The 20,279-nt window shown below is 42.7% G+C and overlaps 1 protein-coding gene across 5 annotated transcripts in view; it reads left to right on the top strand.

Moving 5' to 3' along the window:
- The window catches only part of PAX5 (paired box 5), a 324,504-nt gene that overhangs the window by 231,834 nt on the left and 72,391 nt on the right, over positions 1-20,279 (top strand). For all 5 annotated transcript variants that reach the window (XM_056518288.1, XM_056518291.1, XM_056518287.1 and 2 more), the window contains one exon: positions 13,081-13,182. In XM_056518288.1, the coding sequence (XP_056374263.1) occupies positions 13,081-13,182 (102 nt within the window). The remainder of the gene's footprint in view (positions 1-13,080; positions 13,183-20,279) is intronic.

Genomic DNA, 20,279 nt, shown 5'->3' with positions numbered 1-20,279 from the left:
CAGTGCATGTTCACTGCCCATGTTTTAACTGAAATTTGTGCCCACATTTATGCAACCCTCTCTGAGGGCATAATAAGGTAATGACAGACACATCATCCTAAACTCCGTCATCCCTCAGGCAAAATTCTGTCCTCCCTCCTCCCTCATCCAAAACTCCCTTCTCCCTCATTCAAAACTCCCTCCTCTCTGAAACAAAACTCTGCCCTGCATCAGGCTGAGAGGTCTGCAGAGTGTGATCCTCCCTGATTGGCTGAGACCACATACACCTCCCTTAGCTCTCGGCAGTGCAGGCAGCCCTGAACAGAGAGAGGAAACGGAGCATAAATGCATAGTGCAGTGTTTCCCAACCAGGGTGTCTCCAATTGTTGCAAAACTACAATTCCCAGCATGCGCGGACAGCCAAAGGCTAAATGCATAGTACAGTAGTACAGTGTTTACCAACCAGGGTGCCTCCTGCTGTTGCAATCCTACAACTCACAGGTGTGTGTGGCCGATCAGGGAGGATCACACCCTGAAGAGCTCTTGGCCTGAGGCAGAACAGAGTTTTGTCTGAGAGAGTAGGTAGTTTGGCCTAAGGGAGAAGAGTGTTTTGAATGAGGGAGAAGGGAGGATGGAGTTTTGTCTGAGGGAGGAAGGAGCTTGGGCTGAGGGATGACAGAGTTTTGCAGAGGGTGGAGAGAGTTTTGGATAAGGGAGGAGGGAAGACAGAGTTCAGAATGAAGCCTGAGGATGTCCTAATATGGACACCATAGGTGTGTCTCTTTTGTGCCCACTCCTGCTCTCCTGCCACTATTTAACAGCTTTCTCCCTGCTACTACGTATACAGATAAAACTGCCAATCAGCGGCTTGAGAACATGGTTGGCCCGAGAGAACCTGCAGCTCATGAATCCCGAGGACTTCTTCACAGCACAAGTGCAGCCATAAATAAAGTGCAAAGTTCTGAAAATACTACATGACAGGCATATATAAAAAATACAAGGCTGAAATCAGCATGTCTGCCATTACCTTATACTGCTCTCGGAAAGGGAAGCATAAAGGTGGTGACAGATTCCCTTTAAGTTGCAGATTTCTACTAGACTTGTCAGCACTTACAGAAAATGGACCAATAAACCCCTGTGTAATTCCATTATATGCTAGATTAGTTCTGAGAAAAGGAACAAAGTGAATTTTTTCCTTTAGTTTTGCCCCACCAACTTTGTATGCTCTATAGATTTTTTTGCAAGAAGGCAATTCTTATTCATTATTAGCTTTCGAAGCCAAGATATTTTTTTAAAGAATGTATCATTTGCACATTAATGCCTCTTGGATTAGAAAATAAATTCTGTCTGTAATCGATCTAGATTGAATTGAAATGGCCCAAGATAATGTAGCACTATGGTTACGATATTTTATTTTGATGTAAAAAGTAGAAGGCATGGATTTTACAGCATTGTAGTGCAATGTCTGCCATTGAACAAGAGGGGGTTATAATGAATATTATCCAACCGGTGATTTATTTGTTCATTTCATTCAGCAATAAAGGGTTATTCTGTGTTTAGTGATGCAAAATTAGTTACAATGTTTTCCTTTTATACCATTAACAGGGTTTTATCATATTGGTCTACCATGCCATGAATGTTGCTGATTGTGACTTAATTTTAATAACTAGGGATTCATCTGTTTCTTGTAGTTTATGTTCACCACCGCACTTCATCCAGTGACTGCTGGACTTGTAAGATTTAATGATGATTCTAAGGCTATGTTCACATGACGGAATGTCTGCACAAAGAATCTCAATGCGGATATTTCGCAAACTGCAGGCGCCAACATAAACAGGCTATGCATTCTGTGTAGACTGGGCACAAAGAATGAAAGTGTTCATTCTTTGTGAGGACATGGAAATTGGAATTTCTGTGCCTGAAACATCTGGCACAGAAATTCTGCTGTGTGCACAGAGCTGCAGAATCCTGGGAAATCAACAGGACTCTGCTGCAACGGAATTTCCGCGTGGACATTCCCAGTGGAATTCCACGTGAAAATTCTGATGAGTGAACATGGCCTAACAGGACTGCAATGTAAAGCATGGAGGCAGAAGAGAAGGGAACATTACCTTGCGCCTGTTTGTGCTGAAGCACTGAAGCAAGTCATATGCTTTTTTATCTTATAGTCATGTTTTTGCATCCTTGTTATTAATAATCTATATATATAAAACTCAATGAAGGAAATTTAACAAAATCTGTGCAAAGGAAAAGTTGCACAGTTGCCCACAGCAACCAATCAGATAGCTTCTTTCATTTTGCAAAGGCCTTGTTAAAAATGAAAGAAGCGAGCTGATTAGTTGCTATGGGCAACTGGGCAACTTTTTTACTAGACAAGTTTTGATAAATCTCCCCCAATGGGTGTATGTGTGTGTGTTCCAGAATCACGTCCAAACAGCTAAAGATATTAACATGAAACTTGGCACACATGTTACCAATATGTCAACAAACAAACATAGGATAGGTAATTTAACCCTTACTAACCCCTATTTGCCAGGGTCGGGATTTTTATTTAAAGTCCCATACAAGTCTATGGGAAATATATGTTACTGCATTACTTCCAAACAGCTGGAGATATTTCGATAATACTTGGTCACATGTTACTTATATGTCCACTAAAAATATAAGATAGTTAATTTAACCGTTAACTACCCCCATTGGTGAGGGTCAGGTTTTTTTTTTTTTTAAGTCCCATGCAAATCTATGGGAAATGTATGTTCCCACATAACTTCTGTACAGCTGGAGATATTTCAATACCTGGTACACATATTACTTATATGTGAAATAAAAACATATGATAGTTAAATTAACCCTTACCTACACCCTTGTATAAAAGAGGGGTTCTTGTTTCAAGTCCCATGCAAGTATATGGGACTTCCAGTACCTTACTTCACAAGCTCCGCTCCTCATCTCCTGGTGAATGTGTCAGTCCGGCTAGAAAGCCACACCCCATCTCACAAAGATACGCCCACATTTTAAGCCCCACCCCTTTTATTATCTACCCTTTTTGTGCATGGGACATAAGGACGGTATATGAGGTTGGGTTATGAAGACTGGATGTGAGGACGGGATATGAGGACGGGATATGAGGTCGAGATAGGAGGACGGGATATGAGGTCAAGATAGGAGGACGGGAAATGAGGTCGAGATAGGAGGTCAGGATATGAGGATGGGATATGAGGTTGAGATATGAGGACGAAATATGAGGACGGGATAGGATGTCGGGATAGGAGGTCAAGATAGGAGGTCGGGATATGAGGTCGGGATATGATGTCGGGATATGAGGACGGGATATGAGGTCGAGATAGGAGGACGGGATAGGAGGTCAGGATAGGAGGTCAGGATGTGAGGACAGGATATGACAACAATATATGAGGATGGGCTATGAAGTCAAAAGCTTCCTCCTTTGTTGATTTTCCTCCCCAACAAGGATTAGGAAGGAAAAACCGGGCAACGTCAGGTACTCAGCTAGTAATTTTAATAAATATTATAATAATTATAATGACAGGGCAAACTCTTGATCTATTGCAAACATATCGGGGCAGATTTACTGGCAAAACTGGCTTGCTTGACTAAGGCCACATTTAATATGGCTTTATGGGAAAGGGGGTGTGGCCTGATATGATGACCAATAAAGACCAGCAATAAGTGGATACACATATTCTTTGTAAAATCATTGTGTCTTCGGTATAATGTTTGCCCTGAATATTCTTTTCGGTCCTACAATGCTATAGAACCCATACATAACTACCATTTAAATACTGTGTCATATGATAAGAAGCCGCTATGTGACATCAGTTTGCTTGTAAAGATCATGCAGGTATAAAGGTTTTCTAACAAATGATATGCATAGATAAAATATTGTGAGTTTTACTTCGGTTCTTATCAAACTAACATCTATCTGGATAATTGCAATAGTGAGTTTATTCTAGGTCCTGCTGTGTTTCTATTATGAAAGTATTGCTTTCCTTTCCAAAGACAACAACAGTAGAGGTGAGTGCTTTGCCTCTGCCTGTGCTGGAGCACTGATCAAGCCACATGAGATCTCATTTCAGGCATAATGTGCATCGAAGGACAAAATTAGATTGAGGAGTAAATGGAGCCTAAAATCTCCAAAGCTTTATCCATCAAGAAACTGCCACCCTGCAAAGTTTAAATTTCACTTTCCCTGTCACAGAACCTTACCCTGGATACTGTCATTTTAAGAAGTGATCAAACAATATCTTTAAGACCAACTTCCATGGGAGGCATTTTACGTGCACTTGTAAAATCTAATGAAAAGTAATTTCTCGGTTTAAGAAGTATAGAAGAATATACACAAGCTTAAATGATGCTTACATAAGTACTGCGACAATAAGGCTTCAGCTTATGCCCCTGTTATAGCTAATATGTATGTTCCAGGGCACTGGCTAATTGCCAGGATAGGATGCAATGCTTAAAGGGAACCTGTCACATGGAAATGCAGTCCATATGCAGACATTGTGTTACAGAGCAAGAGGAGCTGAGCAGATTGATATATAGATTTGTTGGAAAAGTTCCAGGATCACCTGTCATTTTAGGCAATGTAGTCAAGTGGGAGGTGCTACACAGTGATTGACAGCTATCTAGGTATAGGTGTGCATATATAGAGAGCTTTCAATCACTAGTAGTAGGAGTAGGATTGCCCACATGACTACGTAGCCCAGAGTGAGCAGAAGTTTACAGGAAGAAATAACAACTTATCCTGGAACTTTTACTACAAAACTATGTGTTAACCCCTTAAGGACCCAGCCATTTTACACCTTAGGACTCGGCCATCTTTGAACATCTGACCACCTTCACTTTAAACATTAATAACTCTGGAATACTTTTAGTTATCATTCTGATTTCGAGATTGTTTTTTTGTGACATATTCTACTTTAACATAGTGGTAAAATTTTGTGGTAACTTGCATCCTTTCTTGGTGAAAAATCCCAAAATTTTATGAGAAATTAGAAAATTTTGCATTTTTCTAACTTTGAAGCTCTCTGCTTGTAAGGAAAATGGATGTTCCAAATAATTTTTTTTATTCACATTTCCAATATGTTTTCTTTATATTGGCATCATAAAATTGATGTGTTTTTACTTTTGGAAGACACCAGAGGGCTTCAAAGTTCAGCAGCAATTTTCCAATTTTTCACAAAATTTTCAAACTCACTATTTTTTAGGGACCAGTTCAGGTTTGAAGGGGATTTGAAGGGTCTTCATATTAGAAATACCCCACAAATGACCCCATTATAAAAACTGCACCCCCCAAAGTATTCAAAATGACATTCAGTCAGCATTTTAACCCTTTAGGTGTTTCACAGGAATAGCAGCTAAGTGAAGGAGAAAATTCACAATCTTCATTTTTTACACTCGCATGTTCTTGTAGACCCAATTTTTGAATTTTTACAAGGGGTAAAAGGAGAAAATGTATACTTATATTTGTAGCCCAATTTCTCTCAAGTAAGCACATTTTTCATAAGTCTATGTAAAGTGTTCGGCGAGCGCAGTAGAGGGCTCAGAAGCGAGGGAGCGACAAGGGGATTTTGGAGAGTATGTTTTTCTGAAATGGTTTTTGGGGGGCATGTTGCATTTAGGAAGCCCCTATGGTGCCAGAACAGCAAAAATAAAAAAACACATGCCATACCATTTTGGAAACTAGACCCCTTGAGGAACGTAACAAGGAATTAAGTGAGCCTTAATACCCCACAGGTGTTTCATGACTTTTGCATATGTAAAAAAGCATATGTAAAAAAAAAAATTTTTTTTTTTACTAAAATGTGTGTTTCCCCCCAAATTTCACATTTTTGCAAAGGTTAATAGCTGAAAAGACCCCCCAAAATTTGTAACCCCATCTCTTCTGAGTATGGAGGTACCCCATAAGTTGACCTGAAGCGCACTGCGGGCGACCTACAATGCTCAGAAGAGAAGAAATTTTGCTCGGAGGGCATGTCGCATTTAGGAAGCCCCTATGGTGCCAGGACAGCAAAAATAACCCACATGGCATACCATTTTGGAAACTAGACCCCTTGAGGAATGTAACAAGGAATTAAGTGAGCCTTAATACCCCACAGGGGTTTCACGACTTTTGCATATGTAAAAAAAAAAAATTCACTAAAATGTGTGTTTCCCCCCAAATTTCAAATTTTTGCAAGGGTTAATAGCAGAAAAGACCCCCCAAGATTTGTAACCCCATCTCTTATGAGTATGGAGGTACCCTATAAGTGGACGTCAAGTGCACTGCAGGGGCGCCACAATGCTCAGAAGAGAAGGTATCACATTTGCAAACTTTGCTGAAATGGGGGGGGGGGGGGACATGTAGCATTTACGAAGCCCCTATGGTGCCAGGACAGCAAAAAAAAAAAAAACACATGGCATACCATTTTGGAAACTAGACCCCTTGAGGAACGTAACAAGGGTAAAGTAAGCTTTAATACCCCACAGGGGTTTCACGACTTTTGCATTTGTAAAAAAAAATGTATTTTTTTCACTAAAATGTGTGTTTCCCCCCCAAATTTTACAGTTTTTACAAGGGTTAATAGCAGAAAAGACCCCCCACAATTTGTAGATACATTTCTTTGGAGTAAGGACATACCTTATTTTTTGATGATTTTGGCTTGGCGGGTGCACAGCAGGTCTTGCTTGAGTGGGAGTGCAGTCAAGGACCTTGAGCTTGATATTGAGCCAGGATGTGGGACCCCCCCTCAAGGAGCGTAAATGGGGTGAGCACTGAGCCCTAAAATAGGGGAACACTATGGGGGACAACGGTCCGTAACTGGGGTAGACAGGTTGGGTACAGAGGCCCGTAATATGGGGTACAGTTGGCCAGAAAATTATAAAACATAATAAAATAGGATATGTTCCCAGAATGATGACCCAGAGCATAGCCAAAACTAAAAAAAATATGCCCACCCCAAACCCTATGCTGTGAATCATCATTCTGGGAATGTGATGTGTGTTGCCATCCCTAACCTGTTGCCTCAAATGCGCACCCGCTCAGGTGGAGAGAGAGAGAGAGCGATGCGCATTTGAGGCAACATAAAAAAGTCCCCGATAATAGTGACTCAGTGACCTATGACCCATTTTTGAAAAAACATCCCCAGAGGTCTTATCAGGTTTTTTTTTCTTTCAGTTTTTTTTGGGGCAATTTAGTGATTTATGGGGGTTAAATTTTGGAATGTACTCTGGACTTGGTCCATTGGTCAAATTATGGAAAATTAAACTGAAAAGGGAAAATTTAGGGCTCCACGGAAGTGTGATACTCCCTGAAGCTGCCTATGCAGAGGCCCGGATTATCTGGGCAAGTGTCACATTGATATGTGGTGTCCTTCCGAATCCCCTTCCTGAAACACACTCTGCACCTTTTCTGGGATCACCCCTTCTTTCCACTGTGGGGGACCTCACCTGGAAAGTGTTGGCCTGGGACGATCCTGGCGCCTATAACTCCAGACCCTTGGGAAGTCCGGCCTGATCTTTCCCGGTCAGCAAAGATCAGGAACCTTAGGACTTCTTCTTGGTACTGGAGGAATGTCCCTGTGTTGCCAGCGTACTGGGATAGTACAAAAGCTTTGTACATGGCAACCTGTACCAAGTAGACGGCAACTTTTTTGTGCCATGCCCGTGTTTTCTGCATGGCGTTATATGGCTTGAGGGAGGACTTGATCTGAGAGATCAACTCCCCCCCATATACCGATTGCAGTCCAGAATACAATCGGGCTTGAGGATCGGTCCCACGGTACCTCGCACAGGGACAGGGGTGCTGCCATTCCCATGAATCGGGGTGAGCATAAGGACATCCCTCTTATACTTCACCAACAACAGGTTATCATGGTCGAGGGCACGGGACTCACCCTTGGGGATAGGCGTCTGGACCAAATTTAGAGGGAGGCCTCTCTGTTTCCTCCTCCGAGCGGACGTGGATCTGGCAGAAAGATGCTGGTATAAAAGTTATCCATGTACACGTGGTAACCCTTATGCAGCAATGGGTGCACAAGGTCCCAAACGAGTTTCCCGCTAACACCCAGAGTGGGGGGACATTCTGGGGGTTCAATACGGGAATCTCGTCCCTCATATACTCTAAACTTGTAAGTGTACCTGGAGGTACTCTCACAAAGTTTGCAGAGTTTCACGCCATACCGCGCCCGCTTCGAGGGAATATACTGGCGGAAGATGAGTCTCTCCTTAAAACTGATGAGAGACTCATCTACCGAGAGGTCCCTGAGCGGTACGTAGGCCTCCAAAAATTTGGCCCCAAAGTCATTGATGACCGGCCTCACTTTGTAAAGCCGGTCATGGGCGGGATCACCTCGGGGCGGACATGCCACATTATCTGCATAATGCAGGCATTTCCGAATCGCCTCGTACCGCTTCCGTGTCATCGCCTACTGTAAAGCGGGGTCTGGTAGAGGACGTCCCCGCTCCAGTAATGACGAGCACTTGGGTTTTTGTCCAGGCCCATATGCAGCGTGAGGCCCCAAAATGTCCTGCATCAATGTCGCGCCATTCATTGGACCTGGCCAAAAACAAATCAGGGTGGTGGGCAATGAACTACTTTTATTTAATTTTTTTTACTTTTTTTTAAACTTTATTATACTTTATTACACCTACCTGTACCTGCAAGCCTCTTTCCCTATTTTAACGGCTACTGAGGGGGCTCCAGAGCTCCAAGGGGGGATCAACGGTCCTCTTCCTGCTGCTGCACCCGCTGACTGAACACAGAGAGCGGGTACAGCGGCGGGAAGGACCGTTAACCCCTCCTCTGCCACTCTGCTATTGGCCAGCCAATAGCAGTGTTGCTGGGGCGGCGACAGTATTGTCACCGCTCCCCAACAACGGCAGGTGATTGGCAGTGTTTTGTACACCGCTGATCACCTTGTATTTGCGGGTCATCGGGTCACAAGTGACCCGAATTACCTGAATTGCCGAAGATCGCTTGCGTGATTTCGCAAGCGATCTCCGGCGATCGCTGACATGCGGGGGTCCCGGGACCCCCCTCGGCATTTGCACGGCATGCCTGCTGAAGGATTTCAGCAGGCATGCCGTTCCGATCTCTGCCCAGTGAGCAGCAGAGACCGGAAAATGCCATGACGTACTCATACGTCATGGGTCCTTAAAGCCCAGGGTGCGGAGACGTATGCATACGTCATGGGTCCTTAAGGGTTCAGCGTTCTGAACAAAATGTTCCAAGTGCTTCAAGCTGGCGCCAGGGGTCCCTCCCCCTGCGATGTTATGCCCCACTCCCTCAATGCAAGTCTATAGAAGGGGGGCATGGCTTCATGAGGGGGGGGCGTGACGCCATGAGTAGCAGTAGCACAGTAGCATACAGTAGCACAAATCTCAGTAGCACAAAGTTAATGCAAATAAAAAGGTGACAGAACACAAAGTTCTCCATATTCAACCTACAATAGAAATATGGGCATCATTATAAGACCATAGAGCAAAGGAAGTTCACCTGGCATGATAAATTATATTTTCTTTAACAGTTGCCTCTTTTAGCAGAAAAATGTGCCCAGTCACACAGCAAAAAATGTTTAGAAGTGGTTTGTAGACTCTACCTCACAATTTACAGGACTTTAAGCAGTATTCCAGGATCTTTTCTTATTTAACTATGCTACAGGGGCTGTAAAGTTATATAATATATATAATATAGTGTCTGTACCTGTGTGTGACGGTTTTCTCACAATTCTTATGTGATTATTGCCCCAATATTTATTTTTAACAGCATACAAAATGACTCGTGTCTCTGGATTTCCCAGGTTGCAGTGTGTTGAGACCAGATATTAGAAATGATCAGAGGGAGCCTGCCCTGCTTCAATTTTGCAACAGCTGTAGGCCACCTGGTTAGAAAACACTGTGTTTCAATAGGTGGGGTGGCTGGTGATGTGTGGGAGGAAGGAAAGTATGGAACTGTGGGATGTGTAGTTTAGAGAACAAAATCCAACAGGAAATACCCAGTTCTGGCAGGTATGTACTAAAATCACCTTATGGTGGATAACCCCTTTAAAGGATGTGCAGTTTATTTCTTGGTGGCAGATACCACAGAACATCTTCAGAGGCAATGTGGAGTCCATGCTTTGATGGGTCAAAAATGTTTTGGTGGCACTAGGGAGAACTTGATAATATAAGTCTGTATGTATGGATCATCAGTGTATATTCTATATAAAGACTGTTAGTAGGGTCATTTGGCTCTGTTTTTTGAGATTGACTTAAAAAAGACAACTTTGGTTCTTGATACAATGATGTTATATTGCCATAAATAGGGTAGCCTATTTTAAAGATCTAACTGATCTTTGTTACAAAGACCATCCTAAACCAAATAGAAACTAAAACGGAATATTGTAAGACTTACTATGTGTATCTTATGATACTAACATAGAGACTGACATCCTGTTTACAGGATATGGTTGTACATCCTGATAAAGAACAGAATATGGGCACTTATAAACAAACTTATTAGCCAGATTACAAACTAAAATATGACTAACCAACTTACCCATCATTTGTTCGAATGTTCATGACCATGATCATAAGGTTATTTCACTTTAAATGTAACCTGCCTAAAAATATTATTATCTAATATCCAGTCCCTTTTAATCTTTATGTAAGAGATACCATATCAGTTTTACTAAACTAAAGGCTGTCATCTATAATACAGAATAGAAGTCGGAGATCCACATACAGTTTCATTGTCATAAAAGTAAAAGGTAGCTATTGTCGCACCATGTGCACGCTGCAGGTGTTATTCACTGCACACTAACTGATAGTAATCTAACAACATGGACATTTCATTTTTATGTGACGTGCTTGGCTTATTTTATTGCATATTGGAAAGAAAAAGATGTGTAAAGGTTCAGGACTAAAAAAAAAAAAATGAAGCAAATGACTACTCCCTCTATTGTGCTACAACTTGCCTATGCATGATTTGTACAATGTGTATTTGTTCTATACATAGGAAAGCAGCAAAGGAAAAAAAAAACCACCATAGTGGAGAGCAACACCTGGGGAGATAATATTATTGTGGTTCTCCTAATCTGAATTTTATGGCTTGTATAACAGATTACGGTACTTGCGGCTTTTTAAGCAAGAGTCACAGTGGACATCCTGAGTCTCACAATTTTTACTGCAAATCCTCTCCTCGGGTTGACACATTCTCCTGGCTGCTAATTTCATGCAGTCACTTAAACGTGATGGATAATTGTGTTCTGCTTATCAATGTTTAATTTGAGGCCTGTTTTGCCTGACCCATATGCCCTCTGTGAATGCCATGCCTCGTTATTGATTTCATGCCCACACCTGTGGCATTACCTAACTTATGGAACTGGCATGAAGCCCTCGGATATAACGTGGTGGAGACTAATTAAGATAACAAAATCCTTACAAATGGGCTTTGTGCCATCTATGCCATGCATTACAATAATTGGAAGAAGAGTAGGATCTCTGTGAGTAAACTGTATTAATTCTTACTTTTATATATTTACAGAGTGTAGCTGGAAAACGAGCGCATTTGCGTCCCATGCTGCCCACACACATTATTTATACTGCTCATAGGTACTGCCACAGTAATTATAGTCAGTGCAAACTAACATCTTCTTGGACCATAATGGATTTCTTCAGAGAAAGCAAATATCTACAATCTATCTTATTAGGAGAAACAACAAAGAGCTGTTTAGCGCCTATGTTTTTAGAGAAGATTTTTATTATATTGGTTTATTCTAAAGTGAAATACTTAGTAAAGCTTCTGCAAATATGTATATTTATGTGTCCAGGTTAAGATTTAGACTTTAGCTTTGCAGTAAATTTAATAGAAGGATGAGACATGGTCAACATTAGTATTTATTTTTTTAAAGACTATAGTATGCTAAACTACAGTTTCCTGAAGCAAACTACAAAGTACAAAATAAAACCAGTTTTTTAGATCCTGGAAATATTCTTTTACATTTTAATTAATAATTAAAGTGAAATATGACTATTGTTTTCCACTTTGGCCCTTTCCACCAATAGTTTATTGCTGAGACACTCAGAGACCAGCTGTGAGCTGTGGGAAAACCCAACATACAGTGTACATTGAAATGAAAGGGTTTTTCCAGGCTAATATCCTTCAGATAGGCCATTAATCACTACTCGAGTGGGGTGCTTACGCCCAGCAACCCTGCCAGTCATTTGTTCTGTGCCCATAATACACAGTAAATGGGCCCAGAAGCAATTGCTTCCGTTTACAGTGCAGTGGTCGGAGCTGGTTACTGCAGCTTAGCTCTAGCTAACTTTAATAGAAGCTGAGCTGCAGTAATGAGACCCCACCACAGTGAATGGATCCAAATGCTTCCAGCCCTGGGCACCGAGCAGATGAATGAAGGGGATAGGGCTCCCGGGTGTCAGATAGTGATCGATGACCTATCCTAAAGCCATCAATTGTACAAGCCCAGAAAACCCCTTTTATGACTGCCTGTTGTATGGAGATGTGCAATGTCCTCCAGTGCTGCCCCCTCTCCGTTAACTCTGAACCCCTTCAGATAAAATGTCCATACATGTCCAATTGTAAATAAAATAAATGTTTTGTTTAAAAATTCCTATTCCAAAACCTATTGCAGAAAATTGCTCATGGAAATAGCCTATTATTGATTTAAGATTTAATATGTTTATACATATGTATATGTTACCATGCTGCATGTCCTTCCTTGCTTGTTTCACTTATCTGTATCCTGGGCATTGGTCTTATGTAGCATAATGAATAGCTTACACACATATGTGATAGATATTTGTTAATCTCCATCCACATATTTCTAATTTCTAATAACAATTGGCATGCAGAAGAATAAATAGCAGCCTCTTTACCAGTATGTCACACATCTTTGCTCAAACGCACCATGTAACATATTTCAGCAATATTGCAGACATAAAAAAGTAATGTGTTTTCCTACCAGACTATCAAGATATCTTGATATTCACACTGTGCACTGATGACAAATGCATTGGCAGGGCTCACAGCTCTAAGGGAGATCTAAAAACATGCCTGACATTTGTGAGATTCCGCATTGTGATTTGCTGTGCTTGATTCTCCAGGTCGTGATTTGGCAAGCACAACCCTCCCTGGGTACCCTCCACACGTCCCTCCTGCCGGACAGGGCAGCTACTCTGCTCCAACACTGACAGGAATGGTGCCTGGTGAGTTTGCAATAAGAAATGTAGCAAGATGTACCGAGAAGTCTATTTATGAATAATGTAAAAACAAATTGAATGTTGTTGAGTGTTATTTCAGTGCTGCAAAGCAAAATGATATTGTAGTATAACATTTTATTTGTGTTCCTAATATCCATGCTGAGGGACTGAAAGGGAATCCCATGTGGGATTTTTTCCCCAGAGATCTGTTTGTGTTACGAACTATACAGTAGCTTGCAAACTTTGCATTATTATCTTTTATATTTTCAGAACTACACAATACATATAATTATAACATATGGACCCTATAGGTTCAATGAATGAAAGCAAAGATAGCTTTCCTGTTGGCAGGGGCATAGCAATACTGGATGCAGAAGGCGCAGTCACACCTGAGCACTGGTGGACTTATTAGGCAGTAATGAACACTCAGTTCTAGAAGTTGATGTGTTGCAAGCAGGAGACATGGGGGAGCATAAGGATTTGAAAGACTTTGTCAAGAGGCGAATTTTAGTGGCGTGATGGCTGGGTCAGAACCCTGTGCCGTACATCTTGGGGACCAAAGCAGACTGAAGCATTAAATGCTGGCTATCAGTTCCGTAGACCTTGCAAACTCTATTCAAACTCCTTCTCCTGTGTTTGTGCAGTGAGTAGAAATAGGGAGCTCATGACCAGCCAATGATGGGGCTCCAGAGATCATTCATTTATCAACTATCCTGTGAATAGGAGACAAATGTTCATTACCTGACATCCCCCTTAAAGGACCTGCTTTTTAGACATCTTTCGAAATCTATGCTTTAAGAGGATATAGCTGTTTTGGTGGCACAAGGGAGACCTATAGAATATTATGGTTTAGTGGTGTCCAGTATATGTCCACTATCACAGTAGAATGACTAGCATCAAATGTGTGTTATACAAATCATAAAACATATAGCTCTATATTATGTTTTACTATTACATTTAGTTTAAAAAAAAAATCACCTTTAGGGCATGGTCACACATTGCATACACACAGCTTATCTCATGCTGCGCAAAGTCTGCTGAACATCAGGAAATACACTGCATATTCTCCTTCCCTGTGGCAGCCCTGTGAGTACAGTGAGGTCTGGAGGTGGGGTCAGCCTACCAACGTGAATGTGATGTGCGTGCCAGCTTCCAAACCTCACTGCGCACATAGGGCTGCCACGGGTAGCCCTGTGTGTCTGCCTATAGGAGAATAAACTGTCACATATGGGCAGGGAAGGAGTGCAGCCCTGTTCTCACCCACCCCCTCTGACCCTGCCTACTTGCCTATCCACCCTAAACAGCGGATCAATAACCACGGTGATGGTCCCTTCCTAAATAAGTGATGGAAGTCACTGTCAACCAAATAAACTACAAAAACAGACACAGGACGGGATACAGTCAGGAAGCACTCAAACTAACAGAAATAATATAAAACAAACACACACAATAAGTCAAAGTCAGCTAGCCGAGTCTTTATCAGGATATGTCAAAGGTGCCAATTCACAAATACAAGTGAAAGGTCAGAAAGCCAAGCAGAAAAGTCAGGAATACCAGAAGATCAGGAATACAAGAAATAAACACTAGCTACTGGAGATAACCTCTTTCGCAGGTGAGGCCTGATACCACACTTAAGGTTTATATAGGCAGCTACACAGGTGAAAAGCCAACGAGGTCAGCTGACCAATCAAAAAGCTAGGTGTAGCCCAGCAACCAAAATAACAAACTCTCTCAGGGATGTTTAACCCTTCGGGTTCTTACATAAACAGTGTTTTTCCCACTGTGCAGCAAGAACTTCGCTGCCTATATGCAATGTGTGACCCTACTCTAAGGCCGGTTTCACACAGGATTTATATGGTCACATATTTGTGTCCGGATTACAGCCACAAATCCTGGCCTGACCATGGGTCTAATGGCCCCAAATGACCGCTTTCATTTCAGGACATGAGAAAAGTGGGCATTCTCCAAGTCCCTCAAATTCTAAAGTCCAATATCTACTGGCTTTTTAATATTTTATGCTGGTTTCAGGATAAGCATACACCCAGCACAGTTCTTGTGACCCTAGATTACTACTTAGATATCTAAATATGATTCAGTAGAAATATGAGGGGTTCTGGATTTCAGCTGTAAAGTCATCATCTGATGTAATTCCTGTGATTAGGTTAGGTTAAAGCAAGCTACACGCCTTAAAAGCATTTGCTTTATAACATTGCATTTGCATTTCTAAACTAAATTATTTGTACACAAAAACACTAAAAGGTTAATGATGTTGGGCCTGACATCTTAAAGTGGAACATCACATTAGAATAACATATAACTGTGAAAATTTCCCTAGTCCTGAGTCCTGGCAAAGGTTCAGAAGATATGCCAGCTAACATTTCTCTCATGTTGACAGCCAAGAGAAGTGAGAATCTAATCTTAAGTCATTGAAAGGTTGTCAACAGGACTGATGGCAGCTGTCCAGTAAACCATAATGACAACCTTTCAATGAGGTAACTTGCAAGCTACTCTTGGCTGTCAGTCTGTGAAAATGTTTGTTGCTGTGCTAGCAGGTGTAAGAATTTACAAAATGCGGAGGTTCTGAGGATGCTTGTATCAGGTAGTAAACATTCTTCGGTAGATGATCAATTTTCTATACAACATAACACTTTATATCAACAAATATTTACCTTAACATCTAATCTTATAGTTTTCCTCAGGTATTATTGATTATTGTTATTATCAGAGAACTCACAAAAAAACTAAAATTTCCATAAAATACCATTATCAATACATAGTCTACTATTGCATCTAGTGTGCAAAATATAATTAATGTGGTATATGCTTATATCAGTAGGGCAGTAAATATATGGAACTTTTATTGTACAATATGTCATTAAAAGGAAAGAGACATCTCCCTCAAATTGGAGCAGCTTGTTGTTTCCTTTTTTATGCAGCCAATCTGTAGACCTCAGTCTCAAAGAATTCTTATACAGTAAAACATTTGCATGTCTCCGCCTCTCCCATAGAGATGACTGGAGGGGCGTGTTTCAACCAGCTGACGTGCTGGGTGCGAAATTCACTCTAGCTGAGCAGAGCCAAGGGGGACGAGCCAGGGCCCTCTACGAGAGATTGCGGGGTCCTAGCCATCGGATCCCTGCTATCAGACATTTATCCCCTACCTGCAGATAGGGAATACTTTTCCTACCACTGGACATCTTTTTAAATTTCTGTTACTGTACATGCCTCAAAAATAATATTAAAGCATGCATTAAGCCTTATATTCCCAAATATTTTTACTCCGTTGTAAAAAACAAAATGCTTCCAGTCTATGATTTTCAATAAGGACAGAAAGTGTAATATGTTATGCTATTCCAACACACAGAGAAAAGCTACAGAGAGTGCTAGATATTGTTAAATTCAAATAAGAAAGAAAATAAAAAAAACACTTCAAGATGGCGCACACCAAATAATGAAAAATACAATACTTTATTAATTACACATTATACACAATACAAGAAAAAACCCTCTAAAATCAATTAAAACATGCCCATGAAAGGCAAAAAAACTCCACATGGGGTGGGGGCCATGGATCCTACCCCCAGGGCGCTCAAACCCCTGTGTGTGCAACTGTCCTCATTTAACTGGCTGTTTAGTATGCAGACCTATGTAAACCCAACTACTGCGTAGTAGAACCCAGTCACAGTTAAATAACTACAGAATTATTCTAATGATATACAACCTCACAACTGAAGGGGGTCATAAAAAAATAGACATCAGAACAGTAGGGGGAGATTAAAAAAGTGCACCAGTAGGTGAGCGCTCAGCTGAAACCTCCACACGTTCCATTGTCCTAAGACAAGTTTCCAAGAGCCTATAGATACTCATATTCAATTAAACAAATACATATGTAAACAAATAAATAAACGGTTAATTACCTTGCAGCCAGATATTGTGGAATCACACTGCAATGTGTGCCTTATTTTTCAATAGGAGACATACATTTTAAGCCACACATGACATAAAGAGAAGCTTATTTGGTGGAGGAAAATCCATTTATAGATAGCTGCCCAGTATTAGTACCAATTCACTGTGCACAAGTCGATCGGCTCTTGTTAAAAAGAGCTTTAACAATTGGCAGTGTATGGCATCCTGAATGACTGCTGTATTGTTTGTGCGGCTGTTAACTTCCATTATTGTCGGCAATGCATCCTGTCTTCCCAGGGAGATGTGCTGCTAACTAATAATTTTTTTCTGCATAAAATATGCTTTTCCTGTTTATTGGGTGATCATTGGGCTTTTTTAAATGGGGTAATAATCGCCCAGCACGACTGATAATCTCCCCAAGGCTCTTAATGTACTAGACAGGTCTGTGCCTTTAGGCTCCTGAGTTATGAATTTGATACTGACTGAGCATTTTTGTTAGACTAGGTAATAAATATTATATAGTTTCAAGGGATGAGCGAATCGACACCCCCAGTCAACAGTCAGTGGGTTCCTCAGACTCAACCCTCAGTTGGCATAGCCCGGGAGCAGTCCCTGTCCTCCCATTGCCTCTGTCCTTTGCTGTTCCCTCCCCCACAGAAGTATCTTATGCTGTGGGTTCAGATCCACTATTTAGTGAGGACGATCTACTAGAGGACAGTCAGCAGCTACTGCCCAGCCAAGAAGTGGAGGAGACATCCACCGCTTCTTACGCTAGGCAGGGAAGTGCTGATGAGGAGAGTGGTATGGGAAGTGGTGTTGTGAGCGTTCAGGCTCCTGAAACAGACACTGTTGAGGAACCTGAGGAGGACATCAGTGAGGTGCAGACGCAACTCGATGATGATGAAGCGGATCGCACTTGGGAGGTGGGTGAAGAAGGGGCTTCATCATCATCATCAGGAGAAGAGGGTTGCAGGTTGCCCGTGAGGCAGCAGCTGTGCCAGCAAGGTGGTAGCATGGTTGGCAGTCAGCATAGTGGCAGAAGTGGAAAGTCTGGAGCCAAACATGCTCAGGGTAGACCACCTGCTTCGCGGCAGCCTACCTTGCTGGGAGGTAGTGGAACAGGGGTTCCTAGAGTCGGTGGCAGCAAGCAGTCAATCAGTGCGGACTGTTGGTGGGAAAATCAGCTACTTGGCGTTGTGGCAGTTTTTCATCAAGCATCTGGAGGATGTTAACCTGGCCACATGCAGGATGTGTTGGCAGAAGGTGAAGCAGGGCCAGGGTCCCAATGATGGCACCACGTACCTGCGTCAACATATGTAACATCACCATAAGGCCTGAGAGAACCGTGGCTCCGATGTGGTGGTCCAGTCTGCTGCATCACCCAGTGGCATGCCACTTCCTGTTTCAGCCTGCCAAGGCTCCACCTCCTCAGCCGCAGGGAGCTGTGTGTCATACCCATCTCCTGTTGCTTCAGATGCTCCTGCTCCTCCTACTTCGATTCAGTCATTCCGCCAGCAATCCTTCGACAAAGCCATGTCCAAGAGACAACAGTATGCGCCCACTCATCCAATGGCGCAGAAGCTGAATGTGGTCCTGTCCAAGTTGCTGGTGTTGCTGTCCCTCCCTTTTCAAGTGGTGGACTCTGCACCTTTCAGAGAACTGATGACTTGTGCCGAGCTGAGGTGGAGAGTCCCAAGCCGTCATTTCTTTGCGAAGAAGGAAGTACCAGTCCTGCACAATTTTGAGGAACAGAAGGTGGGCCAGTCCTTGAGCCTGTCGGTATGTACCAAAGTGCACAGCAGCACCCACGTATGGAGCTGTAACTACGGTCAGAGACCATACATGTCCTTTACGGCCCACTGGGTGAATGTGGTTCCTGCACAGCCACAACAGCAACTTGGACAGGTCATGCCGCTTCCGCCTCCACGCTCTCAGGCCACTGGTTCTGTGACAGTGTGCGACTCCGCCTCCTTATCCTCCACCGTGTCCTCAGCCTCCACTGCACGGACAAGTCTCAGTGCCCCTCCAGCATACCATGTGCAGGGCACGGCGGTGTCATGCTATTCTTCACATGGTTTGCCTTGGTGAACGGAATCACACAGGGGAGGAACTGCTAAAAGTAATTCATCAAGAAATCGAATCATGGCTTACTCCACGAAAACTGGAAATGGGAACCATGGTGACCGACAACGGGAAGAACATCTTGTCTTCGTTGTGACAAGGAAGACTGAGACATGCGCCCTGCATGGCACACATCTTCAATCTGGTTGTCAATCGGTTCCTGAAGTGTTCCTCCCATCTGCAAGACATCCTAACAATGGGAAGGAAACTTTGCATGTGCAAAGCACACCCTCGTTGAGCTGCAGCGTCAGAACAGCATCCCCAACATAGTCTGATTTGTGACGTTTCCACACGTTGGAATTCCACTCTCCATATGTTGGACCAACTATACGAACAGAGAAAAGCCATCACCGATTTTTTGATGATCCAAGTGGATAGGGGGACTCCCCTTTGTAACTTCAATGTCAACCAGTGGCAGCTCACACGTGACACCTGCCGTTTGCTCAGGCCCTTTGGAGAAGCCACCTTATTAGTCAGTCGCCAGGATTATGGGATGAGCAACGTCATTCCACTGCTTCATTTACTACAGGTGTTGATAACAATGGCTTGTCAGGGCACTGGAAACGTGGCGCCTACATCTGACGGCCACATGAGCCCTGTGGGAGCTGAACTGGAGGAGGAGGAGGAGGGGGAAGGGCACAGTGGAGCACCGTTTAGGTTTCGTGAGATGGGTGTTTTTTCTAGTCATCTTACAGGAGAGGAGGAGCAGGAGCAGCTAAAGGAGCTAGAGGGTTATGAGGAAGGCGAGACAAAGGACCTAGACACACTGTAGCAGTATGCAGTGGAGATGCAGGCAGGGAGTTCCTCTGAGTAATTTGCACAAATGGCACGATGCATGCTCACTTGCTTGCATAGTGACCGTCGAATTGTCACCATTTGGTAGCGGGATGACTTCTGGTTCTCCAGCTTATTAGACCCTCGCTACTGGCACAAAATGGGGGGCTTTTTTTACACCCAGTGAGAGGGAGGACAAACTGACCTACTACAGAGACATTCTACATATTCAGTTGGCCAATGCCTATCTGCGCCATCGTCCATCCTCTTGCAGGTCTGACTCGGGGGGCTCTCGGCGCTCA

Source organism: Hyla sarda, chromosome 1 (genome assembly GCF_029499605.1).
Source record: "Hyla sarda isolate aHylSar1 chromosome 1, aHylSar1.hap1, whole genome shotgun sequence".
NCBI lineage: Eukaryota > Metazoa > Chordata > Amphibia > Anura > Hylidae > Hyla > Hyla sarda.
This window is presented reverse-complemented; position numbering and strand designations above follow the sequence as displayed.